Consider the following 17908-nt stretch of genomic DNA (forward strand, 5'->3'; position numbering starts at 1 on the left):
CTGTTGCCTATTAGGACTTGCTTGGACTAACTTACAGATGCAGAGATATCAATCATGTTGCTCAAATAATAGCCTTTCCCTTACTGAAATCATATTTGAGTACAATCTACTTGGTGAGGGAGGTGTTTTCTAGACAAAGGAGATGAGTTTCCATATATGCAGTGATTCAACTGCCCTGCAAGATCCACATAAAATGCTAAGGGCAGCAGATGCATGAGAACACCATTAATTGGGATCCAAGGGCAGATCCCTGTGGTCATAGACTGCCACATGGAAAAAGACATGTTATTCCTACTCTGTTCCCTGCCTGCAAATCAATTATCTATCCATGTCATTATACTATACCCAATCCTGAGAGCTTTAATTTTATATGATAATCTCTGTTGTGGAAACTTATCAAAAGCCTTCTGAAAGTCCAAGCAAATGACATCCACAGCCTGCCCTCATCAACTCTACTAGGTACATTCTCAAAAAATTCTAGCCGGTTTGCCAAGTAAGATTTATCTTCCATAAATCCATGCTAATCTGTCCGATTCTGTGACTGTATCCTAAGTGCTCTGCAATTAAATTTTTATGATGTGCACTAAAACTTTGTCCACTACCAATGTCAAGCTAAATGGTCTTTAATCACCACCTTTCTCTCTATCTCCTTATTAAATTGTGGGCTTAAATTAGAAACTCTCCAATCCATAGCATTTATTTCAGAATATATAGAACGTTGAAAGATGACCATCAGTGTTTCCACTATTTCTAGGGCCATTTCCTTAAATACTCTGTGATGTGGATTATGGACCCTGGGGACTTATTTCCCTTTAATCTCAACAGTTTCCCCTGAACCATTTCTTTACTAATACCAACTTCCTTCAATTCCTCCATCTCTCCAGATCCTGCATTGACCCACATTTTTGACCCACATTTCAGAGAAGGGTCCCGACATGAAACATCAAGCTTTCCTGCTCCTCTGATGCCGCTGGGCCTGCTGTGTTCATCCAGCTTCACACCGTGTTATCTCAAGTGTACAGTCTGCTATCTCTTTGTTCCCCATTATAACTGTCCCTGATTCTGACAGTGAGGATCTATTTTTCCATCACTAATCCCTGCAAGTTTACACCAGACTCTAATTCCTCCCACCCTCCTTCATAATCAATACCTTTGTCTTCCTTCGCTCAAATCGAAACTGTTCCCACACCGTTTTTTTACCAGATTGTATTCCCTATCTTTGGCTGTAGATGGAGGTAGAGAATAGCAACACAAAACAGCATTTATCACTGTATTTTGTAACAAAATACACATGACAATAAATCAAATCAAATCAAATCAAATATCCCTAATTTTCAGTTTTAGTCATGGCTGGGCTACCTTTCCCATTTTATTTTTATGTCGGGCAGGAATAACAATTAGAACATAAGATAGGAGCAGATGAGAATTCTGGGTAATCCAAGGTGGAGGACAGGAAAAAATTGTGGCTGTAAGACCTGCTCACTTTTTGAGGTGTTTTCAGTGTTGGAGCTGATTTCCTTGAATTCTACGAGCAGCAATTACTGTTTAATAAGCTTTAGCCTTGTTTTGGAGTTTTGGTAAAAATTAGATCAAACCAACAGCTATTTAAAAAGGAGGAAGAGGGAGTTCAGGGACCACTTGCGAGGTGCAGCAAATGGAGAAATGAACCCGCACGGCTGTGTGAGCGGGCGGTGAACGTGCACGGCCGTGTGAGCGGGCGGTGAATGTGCACACTGTGTAAGCAGGCTGTGAACGTGCACGGCCGTGAGAGTGGGCTATGAACGTGCACGGCCGTGTGAACGGGCGGTGAATGTGCACACTGTGTGAGCGAGCTGTGAGCGTGCATGGCCGTGTAAGCGGGCGGTGAATGTGCACGGCCGTGTGAGCGAGCTGTGAACGTGCACAGCGGTGTGTGCGGGCGGTGAACGTGCATGGCCGTGTGAGCGGGCTGTGAATGTGCACACTGTGTGAGCGGGCTGTGAACGTGCACGGCCGTGTGAGCGGGCTGTGAACGTGCACGGCCGTGTGAGCGGGCTGTGAACGTGCACGGCCGTGTGAGCGGGCTGTGAACGTGCACGGCCGTGTGAGCGGGCTGTGAACGTGCACGGCCGTGTGAGTGGGCTGTGAACGTGCACGGCCGTGTGAATGGGCTGTGAACGTGCACGGCCGTGTGAGCGGGCTGTGAACGTGCACGGCCGTGTGAGTGGGCGGTGAATACGCACGGCCGTGTGAATGGGCTGTGAACGTGCGGGGCCGTGTGAGTGGGCGGTGAACGTGTGCAGCCGTGTGAGCGGGCGGTGAACGTGCGTGGCCGTGTGAGCGGGCGGTGAATGTGCACACTGTGTGAGCGGGCGGTGAATGTGCACGGCCGTGTGAGCGGGCTGTGAATGTGCACGGCCGTGTGAGCGGGCTGTGAATGTGCACACTGTGTGAGCGAGCTGTGAATGTGCACGGCCGTGTGAGCGGGCTGTGAATGTGCACACTGTGTGAGCGAGCTGTGAATGTGCACGGCCGTGTGAGCGGGCTGTGAATGTGCACACTGTGTGAGCGGGCTGTGAACGTTGACGGCCGTGTGAGCGGGCTGTGAATGTGCACACTGTGTGAGCGGGCTGTGAACGTGCACGGCCGTGTGAGCGGGCTGTGAATGTGCACACTGTGTGAGCGGGCTGTGAACGTGCACGGCTGTGTGAATTGGCAGTGAACGTGCGTGGCCGTGTGAGCGGGCGGTGAAAGTGCGTGGCCGTGCACACTGTGTGAGCGGGCGGTGAACATGCACAGCTGTGTGAGGGGGCGGTGAACATGCACAGCTGTGTGAGCGGGCTGTGAACATGCATGGCCATGTGAGGAGGCGGTGAACGCGCACGGCCATGTGAGCGAGCGGTGGACGTTCACAGCTGTGTGAGCGGGCGGTGGACGTTCACAGCTGTGTGAGCGGGCGGTGGACGTTCACAGCTGTGTGAGCGGGCGGTGGACGTTCACAGCTGTGTGAGCGGGCGGTGGACGTTCACAGCTGTGTGAGCGGGCGGTGGACGTTCACAGCTGTGTGAGCGGGCGGTGGACGTTCACAGCTGTGTGAGCGGGCGGTGGACGTGCACAGCTGTGTGAGCGGGCGGTGGACGTGCACAGCTGTGTGAGCGGGCGGTGGACGTGCACGGCCGTGTGTGCGGGCAATGAGCGTGCACGGCTGTGTGTGCGGGCAATGAGCGTGCACGGCTGTATGAGGGGACAGTGAACGTGCACGGCTGTGTGAGGGGGCGGTGAGCCTGCCAACTGATTGCCTCTGTTGTTTAGTTTCAAGTATGTCTTGAAATGGGAGTTTGTTCTAAGAAAAATAAAAGCCCTTTATTCATTAGCCGGATAAGGGTATTGCTTTTAGACAGCATTTATTTCCCACCCCTAATTGCCCACAGGGCATTTCTGAGTCATCCACATTGCAGGGGTCTGGAGTCATATGGAGTCCAGACCAGGTAAGGATGACAGTTTCCTTCCCTGAAGAACATTAGTGAACCAGATGGGTTTTTCCCAACAATCGATCATGGTTCTCACTAGATTCTTAATTTCAGATATTTTACTGAATTCGAGTTCCACCATCTGCCATGGTGGGATTTGAACCTAACTCTTCAGAATGTTATCTGGGTCTCTGGATTAACAGTCCAGTGATAACACCACTAGGCCATTGCCTCCCTATGTTCTCTAAAAGTGTACTAAGAGGTAATGTTTTCATGCAGACGGTGGTACATGTATGAAATGAGCTGCCAGAAGAAGTGGGGGAGGCTGGTACAAATACTACATCTAAAAGGCATCTGGATGGGTACATGAAGAGGAAAGGTTTAGAGGAATTCGGGGTAAATGCTGGTAAATGGGACTAGATTAATTTTAGAATATCTGGTCAGCATGGACAATTTGAATTGAAGTGTCTGTTTCCATGTTGTGCAGCTCCATGACGTTATGACTCTAATTTGGCCATTTGGCCGATTTAGTTGGCTCCATTGTGGCTGATATGTTTCACAGCTCCATTCTACTGGCTTCTCCCCATAACCCTTGATCCCCTTACCAATCAAGAACCTATCTCTGTCTTAAATTAGTAAGTTTGCAGATGACACTAAAATTGTAGGTGTCGTGGACAGCAAAGAAGGTTACCTTAGAGTACAATGGGATCTTGATCAGATGGTCCACTGGGCCAAAGATTGGCATGTGGAGTTTAATTTAGATAAATGTAAGGTGCTGCATTTTCGAAAGACAAATCAGGGCAGGATTTGTACATTTAATGGTAAGGTCCTGGGGTGTGTTGCTGAACAAAGAGACCTTGGAGTGTAGGTTCATAGTACCTTGAAAGGAGGTAGATAGGATAGTGAAGAAGACGTTTGGTATGCTTGCCTTTATTGGTCAGTGCATTGACCTTAAGAGTTGGGTTGGGAGGTCATTCTGCGTCTGGACAAGGTATTGGTTCGGCCACTCCCACTATTGGAATGCTGCGTTCAAATCTGGTCTCTTGCTCTATGAAGAATGTTGTAAAACTTGAAAGGGTTCAGAAAAGAATTATAGGTTACAAAGATATTACAGACATTATAGAATCTCGACAGTGTGGAAACAGGCCTCACAACACCCCAGGCCTGGGTTCAATTCCACCCTCCAACGACTGTCTGTGTGAAGTTTGCACATTCTCCCCGTGTCTGCGTGGATTTCTTCCGTTTGCTCCGGTTTCATCCCTCAGACCAAAGATTCACGAGCTAGGTGGATGGGGCATGCTAAATTGCCCATAGTGCTCAGGAATGTTTAATCCCAGTTACCACCCATATGCATCAGTATTGTCAGGAAACCTTTATTGGGTAAGCAAAATAAAACTTAACAACATCGGACAGAGGCTTTACTGCCTCATTGTGAGTTCTGATTAATCCTTGGGTGAGACAGACGCCTCGATTTCCTCTCACTCCCACTTCTGGTTTAGCACATGTCCTGCTGCACACAAAAATAATTCTGAAGAAGAGTCACGTCAGGTTGAGATGTTGATTCAGTTTTTCTCTCTCCAGACACGCTGAGTTTCTCAAGCACTCTCTGTATTTGTTCCCATGGCCCACAGCAGCATGTGTGGATTCTCTCTCTTTATGTAGCCCTTTGGGTCTTCATTTTCCAATTCTGAGTGAAGTGTTACAGGTAGCTGTTCTCTTTTTTAATGTTTACTGGTTCAGTACCTAGAGTGGTGATTAGAGACCATTAGAGATCCTGGTTCATTCAGACACCATGCGAGTCATCTCTGATTGGTTTCTTGAAATGGTTGCCCTATTAGATGTCTTTTAGAGGGTCTCTCTTTGGACTCCAGAGATCATATGATTCACAAGTGATATGTTTTATGGTCTTCTATATTTTAGCTTAGACAATATATAACATAGAAAATCAGGTTCTTATTGAATCAGATATCTGAGAGTTTATTAACAATTAACAATAAGCATTAATTTGACATCTTGGACTTTCATATAGAGTTTAGCTCATGCTTAGTTAGATTAATATATAACATACATAGTTGTCTGGCTGAAAAATTAGCAGGCTGACCTCATTAGATTGGCTAACCTAATGTTAGATGGGACCACCTTCTTACACAAAAGTACGACACATGATGATACCAGCTAATGTCTTTCTGAGATCTGTGCAAAAATATACCAGTATTCTTTCTAGGCAGCGAAACACACTTGCAAGATACAGTGAAAACCACTTAATTATATGAACAATAAAAGCAAAGAGAAAAGGATGCATATCTACAAAACTATTTGCAGAAATTGATTCTTAAAACAGCAATACAAACATGTGAGCATCTGAATTAGGAGTAGGTTTAGGCCACTGTAACCCTCAAGCCGGTTCCACCATTGAATAAGATCATGGCTGTTCTGATTACCCCGATATCCTTTCACTCCCATGCTTATCAAAAATCTATGTACCTCTGCCTTAAAAATACTCAAAAACTCTCTTTTCACCACCTTTTGAGGAAGAAAGCTTCAAAGATTTGCGACCTTCTTCAGAAATAAAAATGTTTTTTGTCTCTATCTGAAATGGGCAGCCTCTTTTTTTAAAAGAGTAGTTGCTAGTTGTTGATTCTCTCACAAGAGGAAACATGCTTTCATATCCATCCCATCAAAACAGCTCCAGATGTTATAAGCTTCAATCAAGTCTTCAGAACTCCAGCAGATACAAGCCTAGTTTGTCCAATCTTTCTTCAGAAAGCAACACAGCCATTCACATAATAGTCTGGTAAATCTTCGAACTGCTTCCAACTCGTTGACACCCTTCCTTAAATAATGAGACAAATATTGTGTACAGCACTCCAGAAATGGCCCGCTGTCCTATAAATATTTTTTGTTCATTTATGGGACATGGGCATTGCTGCCTGGCCAGCATTTATTGCCCATCCCTAGCTGCCCTTGAACTGAGTGTCTTGCGAGTCTATTTCAGAGGACAGTGGAGAGTCAACAACATTTCTCTGGTTCTGGAGTAACATGTGGTCCCTGAAGGACATTGGTGAGCCAGATGTGTTTTTCCTGACAATTGGCAATGGTTTCATGATCATCAGTAGATTTTTAAAAAATATTGACCCCAATTTCCACCATCAGCCACGGCGGGATTCGAACCTGAAATCCGTCTAGCTCATTGTAATGTCCTTTAGGGAATCCTGGTCTAAATGTAACTCAGATGTAGTGTGATTGGCTGTCACCATGCTCTCTACAACAGCCTAGCATAGTCAGACAGTCTAAACACATGTAGACATGAACAATTAATACTAGCCTTGCCAGTAATGCCTCCACCTTGTGAAAGAATAAAGAAAAAAGATCTATGCTAATGCCGCATTAAACAATCACAACTCTAGAATTAAATACAGCGATGCGGTCTTGCATGTAATTGTTGCCTATGTTGTATGCTTCATCTTTTCAGTGAATATGCAAATATATCACTTGTGACAAACATACAGTGACACGAGACAGTGTCAAGTCTACACAATGAAATGGAAAACAGTATTGACTAGTATCAACTAATGCTTATAGTTTTGTGTGAGTAAATGAAGCCGGCTGAAGACTGGATCTGTGATACTGGGATTTTAGGAGGATGATGATATGGATTATTTACTCAACACTTCTGGCTGATGAGGTTACAAATGCCTTGCTTTTTGTACTGATCTGTCAGGCACCCCCATAAGGATACAAATATTTGTGGAATCTCCTCCTCTTTCCAGTCTTTTAATTTTCCAATATCATTCTCTCACAAGAGGAAACATGCTTTCATACCCATCCCATCAAAACAGCTCCAGATGTTATAAGCTTCAATCAAGTCTTCAGAACAGGAAGAAGGCACATACACGTGCCAATCAGTTTCCCGAGGCCAGTATTAAAATTGGCAAGTTCAGGCATTGATTCTCACGAGGAAGCCTGGCCATTCCTTGAATCTATGCTTCAACCACCAGCAAGAAAGATAAATTTACCGAGGAGCAGAGAAAAAAGGGAAAAGGGTAACATCTAGTTAGAGATAATCAATCTTAATTGCAAAAGATTAATACCATCCTGTCAGAGAAAGGCAAGGCAATCAGTTCCTCCTCAGCAGCTCATAAAAATGATTTAGTATTTTGTTTGAACCCAGAGTCTTGTTGTTCATACTATTCATTATCCCTTTTATTTTTATTTAAACTGTCAGCCAGATATCTAACACGTTATAGTACAGAAGAAATTGCAAGATAAGGAATCTAAATAGCAGATGAAGAGTTCCACCATGATGAGATTGCAATGAATCAAGAATATATAAGATTTCTCTGAAGATTCTCACCCATAGGACCTTGGAAAATAGCAACTGAAGGATTTTGGCTGGGAGGTTAGGACTGTGTTGAAGTATCTAAGTGGAGAAGCAGAAATGGATAAACAGCCACAAGAATTGGCAAAAGGAAAAAACACTGTTATATCTTTGTCAATCTGGTTAGGCTTATCTCTCTCTATCTCTCTCTCTCTCTTTTGCAGTGCAGCAGGTGAAAGCCAGTCTGGCAGCCAAGGTGAAAGTCTCTCAAATTTGACAGATGGAAAGAATTTCGAAAGAAATGAATTTTGCTTGTCTCAACTCTGCCCCCACCACAAACAAGGGTTTTCTTTTAATATATGTCAACGTTAGCATTTGACAATTTTATTTAAGAAGCCAGCACAAGCTAAGGTTGCAGGCCATACAAGGAGTGAATCACATCAGACAGGTTCAGTTGAGGCATGGCTCCTCTGATAAAGTGGGGAAGATGTGTGTTTAATCAAGTTGACGTTCCTTGTTGCTTCTTGTGCAAATAATCTACCACCATCTCCAGGAAATAGTTTGACATGCTAGTATGTTTATGGGGATCTATTTATCAAACAATATCAAAGGAACAAAATGGCAGTCATAAAGTATTTGATAATTCTACTATTGTCTTGAAATGCTTTCATTGTCAATGATTGAGGCGGATTAATTATCATGCTTCTTGAAGTGTACTCAACCTTGGTCTCTCTTGATGCAGAATGATGGTTCACCAGGGTCTAAATTTATAATGAACTCTCAGGATGCAAGGAAGATTTGCATAACATTATATTAAAGTGACTTTTTGTTAATTTTTAGAGGATTAACTTATAGTGCACCACATAGCCCAATGCTCAAAAATAGATAAGAGGAAGGCTGAGCTATTTTGATAGTGTAAAGTCCCTTCATATTGTTGGGTAAAGTGCAATGTGAGGCATTTAGTGGAATTTTAATTCCTGTGGCCTTTTACTTTGTCATGATTGAAACAAATTGAAGTTTACACAGGGTTGCTAAAAATTAAACCGACACAGCATATTCTTGGTATCTTTTTTCCTGTAATCTTCCTGGTGCTTTTGTAGTTAGCTGGGCTTTCAAAACTTTGGCAATGGTCCAACGCATCCATATAAAAAGGCTGGTTGGAGAAGTTAACATAAATTGGAAAGCCAAGGTGAGGTGGCCCCAAACTTCAGTTTTAACAATGGATATACAGTAGATGATCTACAAAGGTAAAAAGGTCCACTGTCTTTACAACTTGGAAAACAGTGAGGAAATTAGGAAATAACTTGGATTGATTAATGAATATTATAACTGAGGCTCAGCAGAAACAATTGAGGACAGCTCAGAGCAAAAATGATTATATTAAAGTTTAGCTATGATTAGCCATTAGAGTTAATAGTTCCAAGGGATGGCCAGGCTTCCTGGTGAGAATCAATGCCTCAATAAGAAAAGAACATATGAGAAAATGCTAAACAAACAAATTGATTCTCTACAGCACTCTTGATTGTTAAATAAGGAATGTGCAGTGTGCACACGAAGGCTAGGCACAGCCTAATGAAAGGTTTGGAAAGGCTGGAGGGTTTTATCCGCCACCCTTCCTATACTTTGAATTACTTTGTGAGTAGGTTTGCCATGGTAATGCAAAAATTCAAAATGTTTCATTGTGGTTGAACCAACATAGGAAATGATTGTGTGACATGGCCTCTGGTGAGATATGTGGCAGAATATGGTGACAAGTTGGGCCCATCCCATCTGGATGTTGAGATGATCTCGTCCCATCTTCTTTTATATTTTTCACAAGCAGGATGGAGTGAGTGACTCTTGGTAGGCAGCAGTGAGATGTCAATTGACAGTCATTGATTGTTAAATGCCCTGTTAGTGCCAAAACTCATCTCATAAATATTCAGCCTTCTGTTTTATCAAGCTCATCAAACAAGCTAAACATAAAAAAAAACTCAACAGGAAACCAAAGTGAGCCCCTGGTGGATTCAGCTTCTGCTTGGTTGAACAACCTCCATGTTGGAAACCAGACTTTAACATCTCAGGGCATTCCCTATTGGCACTGGACACATGCTCTCTGTATCTACAGACATTGGCATTTGATATGTGCCTGCTTATAAGAATTCTTCATACCTCCAATTCACTCTGCACTTCAACGCTGCACCTCAGGCTGCCCTGGCATCTGTCATGTAATGCTGCAGCAAGGACACTGGGCAGTCAGGGACAAGCTCCTCGCTCAAGGACCGGACCAGGCTTCATCTCCAGGTTTTTCGCTTGCTCTCATAGTGCTCACTAACTTTCTGCCTACCTTAATACTTAGAGCATCACTGCCTTCAATTTTCTTGCTTTGCCTTTTTGAGCATTGTCTCCTCGGCCAGAGACATCAGGCTCATAAGTATTGAGATAGTAGGAACTGCTGATGCTGGAGAATCTGAGATAACAAGGTGTAGGGCTGGATGAACACAGCAGGCCAAGCAGCATCAGAGGAGCAGGAAAGCTGATGTTTCAGGTCGAGACCCTTCTTCAAAAAAGCTGAAGAATGGTCTAGATCTGAAACGTCAGCATCCCTGCTCCTCTGATGCTGCTTGGCCTGCTGTGTTTATCCAGCCCTACACCTTGTTATCTCAGGCTTATAATTACTGGTGTCTTTTTGAGCCATTTAGAGTAGACTCAAAACTGGGACGCTTATTGCAGTTGTCAACAGGTGTCAGTCAAGTCAAGCTGGAGAGGCCCCTCTCAGGGAGTAACATAGTAAGTCAAGGGTAACCTCCAATACCCATTCAGAGCTTAGATACAGCTTTAAGTCAGCTAGTTGGGGCAGTCAGACTAAGAGTTATTTCCGCATTAGAGGTGGGAGCTGAATGTCCATCCAGCACGTCACCTATCTTGACTGCTTCTGCCTTATTGTGGGCTGCTTTCCTCCTGGAATGATAGAGAGGCAGGTATTAAAGACGATGAAATTGAGTGGCACAGCGGTTACTGTTGGTTTGGATGGGATGATGTCCCAAGTGAGGAAGCGAGCGGGCAGCTCAGATGGCAAGCATGGTGGGTAATCTCTGGAGTTGTGGCAGGAGAGACCAAGTGAGGGAAGGTGATGCAGGCAGCAATGAGAGTGACAGAGTGTGAGCCTGGGTGGGAGATGGGTACAGCAGCAGAGATATTGAGCGTGGCTAATGGAGAGAAGATTGTAGCACTTGTGCTGGCAGAGTGGAGCAGGGCATTGACTTTCTTCGTCCATTGTTGGACTTACCTCCAGACATTGAAATTGCTTTAACCCAAGTGGCAACCAGACTGGCATGGCCTGGTGTTGTGGCATCCACCGCCAGTCTTGGGCGAGGAAGAAATTCCTTGCCAGTCCCACTCTGTCCACCAGAAACTTCAAGATTCTTCCCACAAAGCAGGGTACCAAATTATGCCTGCCTGCCATGCATGGGGCAGACATCAGGAACAAAACAGAGCATCCCTGAATTGTTAATGACAGTTAGCATGACTGAAGATTGCTGCAGAGTGGAACATTTCAACCAGAGGTGCACCCCTCAGTCTGTTTATTTCTTGTTTCTTTCTTTTTCTCCCCCCTTTTTCCTTATTTTTCTCTTGGTAATTCTTTACCTCCCCAGTGGCAGATCTTGGTACCTGCTGTCTTGGCTGCTTGTGGCAGGTCTCGGTAGCTCACGGCCTGGTCTCTGAACGGCTCATAGTGAGTTTCGGTCTGGTCTTTTCTGCTGTATGTCAGCACAGTCTCTCAGAAGTTCATGATGCTATCTCAGCCTGCTCTCTAGGCAGGTCTCCGCCTGGTTTCTCAGCAGCTGGTGGTAGTGTCCTGGCTCAGTGTGTGAGTAGGATGTTCTTGAGGCATTGCAAGAGATCGTAGAGGGGGCAGCTTCAGTGACAGCATCTGCAGCAGCATTGTCGAGAACAAAAAGCACGACCAGATAAGTGGACAGCTCACTAAAGACCATTGAACTTGTAACTTATTCATTTATTTTAGTAGTTTAAATTAAGAAAGACTTGAATGTTAACTATTATCTTATTTATTTATTTTTATACTTATTCTATGAAGTAAGCATTAGCTTTTTAACTTTATTTGTGCACCGAGGTACCTCAGATGGAACCTTGTGTGGCATCATTGTAAACTTTTCACTGCATTCCTACACATTTGTACTTGAGTACAAGTGGCAATAAAATCTAAATCTATACAATTCAAGAGTGAACTATACGGTAAATGGAAAAGTCCTGGGGAAGATTGATGCACAGAAAGATCTGTGTGTTCAGGTCCATTGTACACTGAAGCTGGCAGCTCAGATCTATAGCGTGGTCAAGAAGGCATACAGCATGCTTTCATTCATTGGGTGGGGTATTGAGTACAAGAGTTGCCAGGCCATGTTATGGTTGTATAGGACTTTGGTTCGGCCACATTTGGAGTACTGTGTACAGTTCTGGTTACCACATTACCAAAAGGATGTGGATGCTTTGGAGAAGGTGCAGAGGAGGTTCACCAGGATGTTGCCTGGTATGGAGGGTACTAGCTATGAAGAGAGGTTCAGTAGGTTAGAATTATTTACATTAGAAAGACGGAGTTTGAGGGGGGAGCCTGATTGAAGTCTACAAATCATGATAGCAAGAGGTTTTTCCTCAGAGTGGGGGGCTCAATTACGAGGGGTCACGCTTTCAAGGTGAGGGGGAAAAGTAAGAAAAGTGTGAAACTGTTACACCTCACTGGTGTCGTGCTCTGGAAATCAATCACTGCTATTCCCAGAATTGTCACAAAATTGAACATTTGAAAAAGGCTGTCATAATTCCTTGGTTCATTGGGTTTCAGTCCTTAGTTAAAAGTACAGGCCAGGTTTCTATACTTTACAAGGATTACTATTTATTACAGTAGAGAGTCTCACTGAATGTAAACATATGTGCACCTAGATTACTGTACTAGTTCAAAGTGTAGCCCCAGTGTATGCGTGCGCATGCACACACAGACACACATACACACACACTCATGCACACAGACACACAAATGCACACTCATGTACACATACACGCCACACATACTCATGTACACATAATGCACACATGCAGTCATGCACACACACACACAAACACATGCACACAGACACGCACACAAACATACATACACACAGACACACACACACACAGTCACACAACACACACACACACACACACACACACACACACAACATGGTACACACACATACACAAACAGACACACATAAGCACACACACACATGAGCACACACACAGACACACACACACACAGTCACACAACACACACACACACACACACACACACAGACATACACACAACATGGTACACACACATACACAAACAGACACACATAAGCACACACACATGCGCACACACACAGACACGCTCACACAACACACACATACACAAAAATGCACCCGCACGCGCGCGCGTGCGCGCACACACACACACACACACACACATACATGCACACACAGACACACACAAACACACACACACACACAACATGGTACACACACATACACAGACACACATAAGCACACACACACATGCGCACACACACAGACACACACACACAGTCACACAACACACACACACACACACACACACACACACAGACATACACACAACATGGTACACACACATACACAGACACACATAAGCACACACACATGCGCACACACACAGACACGCTCACACAACACACACATACACAAAAATGCATCCGCACACGCGCGCGTGCACACACACACACACACACACACACACATACATGCACACACAGACACACACAAACACATGCACACACACAGACACACACACAAACATGCACACACACACACAGACAGAGTACACACACATACACAAACAGACAAACATACGCACTCACACATGCATACACACACGAGTGGACACACACACTGACACCCACACAGCACACACATACACAAACACACACATGCACTCGCATACACATACAGCACACACACACACAACACACATACACGAACACACTCACGTACATACAGATGCACACGCACACACACACACAGACACAGTCACACAACACACACACGCACACACAGACACACACAAACACACACACACACACACACACACACACAATATGGTACACACACATACACAAACGGACACACATAAGCACACACACATAAGCACACACACAGACACACACACAACACACACATACACAAAAATGCACCCGCACGCGCACACACGTACAACACACACACAGACACATGCACACACACGCACGCACACACACAGACAGAGTACACGCACATACACAAACAGACACACATATGCACTCACACATGCGTACACACATGAGTGGACACACACACTGACACCCACACAGCACACACATACACAAACACGCACATGCACACGCATACACATACAGCACACACACACATATACATTCCCTCACACACACACAACACACATACACAAACACACTTACATACATACAGACACACACGTACACACACAGACACAGTCACACAACACACACACACAGACAGAGTACACGCACATACACAAACAGACACACATGCGTACTCACACATGCGTACACACGCGAGTGGACACACACACTGACACACTCACACAGCACACAACACACACATACGCACACGCGCGCGTGCAATTCAAGGATTTATAGGGCTGGTTCCTGCTTGTAATACCTTTGGCTTATCTATTAAAAGTTACAGATTACAGCAGCTAGGATGGGGAAATGAACTGGCTATCTTCAGGTTTGGAATGTTTCCACTGCAAAGCAAAACAACTCCTTCTCCTCCAGAGGTCTAATTGTTTACTTGAGAATCATTCATAGATTTTACAGGCAGAGGGCCTTTGTCATCATAAGTTTCTACTAGTTAACAGACAAATCACCTACTTGCTGCTAGCCAAAACTTCCCCAGAGACACGTAACAACACTAACATAAAAACTGAGAGAACTGCGGATGCTATAAATCAGGAACAAAAACAAAGTTGCTGGAAAACCTCAGCAGGTCTGGCAGCATCTGTGAAGGAAAAACAGAGTTAACATTTTGGGTCCAGTGACCCTACCTCAGAACTGACGGTCGCTGGGAAAACATCAGTTTATATGCAGAAAATAGGGAGGCGGGTGGGGTAGGGAGTAAACGATAGGATAGAGCCTAAGGAGAGAGAATAGAAGTTGGACAAACAAAGAGTTGATAATGATCAGGCTGGGAGAGTGAATATTGTTAATGGGGACTGTTAATGATTAACAACAGGGGTATGTAATGGCAGGCTATGTGGTAACAAGGCCTGGAGGATGTGGTAGGTGGCTGGGACATGAAAGAGTTTAGACCCTAAAATTATTGAACTTGATATCGAGTCCGGAGGGCAGTAGGGTCCCCGGATGGAAAATGAGGTGTTGTTCTTCCAGCTTGCTTTCAGCTTTGCTAGAACACTGCAGCAAGCCAGAGACAGCCATATTGGTCAGGGAACAGGGTGCTGCATTAAAGTGGCAGGCAATGGGTAGTTCAGGGTCTTTTTTGTAAGCAGAATGTAGATGTTCTGTGAAGCACTCACCCAGTCTATGCTTCTTTTCCCCAATGTAGGGGAGACCAAATTGTGAGCAGCAAATGCAGTAGAACTAGATTCTGGGAAATGCAGGTAAAGTATTGCTTTACCTCGAAGGTATGTTTGGACCCTTGGATACTGGGGAGGGAGAAGGTAAATGGGCAGGAGTTGCACCTTTGCTGGTTACAGGGGAAGGTGCCGCAGGGCTGTGGAGGTGTGTAGGGGGTCAAGGAAGTATGGACCAGGGTATCCCGGAAGGAACTGCACTTGAGGAAGGTGGACAAGAGAGGGGAGGGGAATATAGAACATTACAGCACAGTACAGGCCCTTCGGCCCTCGATGTTGTGCCAACCTGTCATACTGATCTCAAGCCCATCTAACCTACACTATTCCATGTCTGTCCATATGCTTGTCCAATGACAACTTAAATGTACCTAAAGTTGGCGAATCTACTACCGTTGCAGGCAAAGCGTTCCATTCCCTTACTACTCTCTGAGTAAAGAAACTACCTCTGACATCTGTCCTATATCTTTCACCCCTCAATTTAAAGCTATGCCCCCTCGTGCTCGCCGTCACCATCCTAGGAAAAAGGCTCTCCCTATCCACCCTATCTAACCCTCTGATTATTTTATATGTTTCAATTAAGTCACCTCTCAACCTTCTTCTCTCTAATGAAAACAGCCTCAAGTCCCTCAGCCTTTCCTCATAAGACCTTCCCTCCATACCAGGCAACATCCAAGCAAATCTCCTCTGCACCCTTTCCAAAGCTTCCACATCCTTCTTATAATGCGGTGACCAGAACTGTACACAATACTCCAAGTGCGGCCGCACCAGAGTTTTGTACAGCTTCACCATAACCTCTTGGTTCTGGAACTCAATTGCTCTATTAATAAAAGCTAAAACACTGTATGCCTCCTTAACAGCCCTGTCAACCTGGGTGGCAACTTTCAAGGATCTGTGTACATGGACACCGAGATCTCTCTGCTCATCTACACTGCTAAGAATCTTACCATTAGCCCTGTACTTTGCCTTCTGGTTACTCCTACCAAAGTGCATCACCTCACACTTGTCTGCATTAAACTCCATTTGCCACCTCTCAGCCCAGCTCTGCAGCTTATCTATGTCTCTCTGCAACCTACAGCATCCTTCGTCACTATCCGCAACTCCACCGACCTTAGTGTCGTCTGCAAATTTACTAACCCACCCTTCTACGCCCTCATCCAGGTCATTTATAAAAATGACAAACAGCGGTGGACCCAACACTGACCCTCGCGGTACACCACTAGTAACTGGTCTCCAGGATGAACATTTCCCATCAACTACCACCCTCTGTCTTCTTTCAGCAAGCCAATTTCCGATCCAAACTGCTATATCTTCCACAATTCCATTCTTCCGCATTTTGTACAATAGCCTATTGTGGGGAACCTTATCGAACACCTTGCTAAAATCCATATCCACCACATCAACTGGTTTACTCTCATCTACCTGTTTGGTCACCTTCTCAAAGAACTCAATAAGGTTTGTGAGGCACGACCTTCCCTTCACAAAACCGTGCTGACTATCCCTAATCAATTTATTCTTTTCTATATGATTATAAATCCTATCCCTTATAACCTTTTCCAACACTTTACCAACAACTGAGGTAAGACTCACTGGTCTATAAATATGTTTCTGGTGGTGGCATCATGCTGGAGGTGGTGGAAATGGCACCCGATGATCTTCTGGATATCGATGCTGGTGGGATGGTAGGTGAGGATAGGGGAAAACCTATCACTATTGCGGGAGGGAAGAGAAGGGGTGAGGGTGGAAGTGCGGGAGATGGATCGGACCCGGTTGAGACCCCTGTCGACCACGGAGATGGGGAATCCTCGGTTGAGGAAGAAGGTGGACATTTCGGAGGCTCCCTTGTCAAAGATGGCGTCATCTGAACATACGTGTTGGATACAGAGGAACTGAGAGAATGGAATGGAGTCGTTATGGGAAGTTGGGTGTGAGAATGGATAGTCCAGGTAGCTGTGAGAGTCAATGGGTTTGTACTGGATATTAGTGGCCAGTCTATCCCCAGAACAACACTAACATCTTGTCTTCAACAACGACATTTTGAACTTTAGCCTTTTTTTCTGCCCTAGTTTTCATTGTCTTTCAAGCATCCTTCAAATGGATCATAGACAACTCACAAGCATTGGTGAAATTTTCTCTGAAAGTTGAAACTTGGTTGGGAACCTAGCTCCTAAGATTTGGTCAATCAACTTTTCTTTAATTAGTTGAAGTGATTACTCACCTCATGTCTAAGTTTAAGAGGACCCAATCTTGTGCACTCATTCGGAATGTGGCACTAATTGACAAACAGTAACTTCTTGAAACTGCCATCCATCACACATCCTTGCTCTTGCAAACTCCTCCTTGCCTCTAACTTGCACACCAACTGACACATGGCTCAACAGGATTTGCAATCAAACACACTTCCTGCAGACATAGTCTCTCGGAACATTCAAAATCCAGAAGTTACATAAACATAATACACATTGCTCAAAAAAGCAGTTTTAGTTC

The 17908-nt window shown here is 44.6% G+C and overlaps 1 protein-coding gene across 1 annotated transcript; it reads right to left on the reverse strand.

Moving 5' to 3' along the window:
* Positions 1-1627: 1627 nt before the first annotated feature.
* On the reverse strand, positions 1628-2869 carry LOC132209623 (putative protein CRIPAK). Its single transcript, XM_059646354.1, has one exon. The coding sequence runs from the start codon at positions 2867-2869 to the stop codon at positions 1628-1630; it is 1242 nt and encodes a 413-aa protein (XP_059502337.1).
* Positions 2870-17908: the final 15039 nt, after the last annotated feature.

Source organism: Stegostoma tigrinum, chromosome 5 (genome assembly GCF_030684315.1).
Source record: "Stegostoma tigrinum isolate sSteTig4 chromosome 5, sSteTig4.hap1, whole genome shotgun sequence".
NCBI lineage: Eukaryota > Metazoa > Chordata > Chondrichthyes > Orectolobiformes > Stegostomatidae > Stegostoma > Stegostoma tigrinum.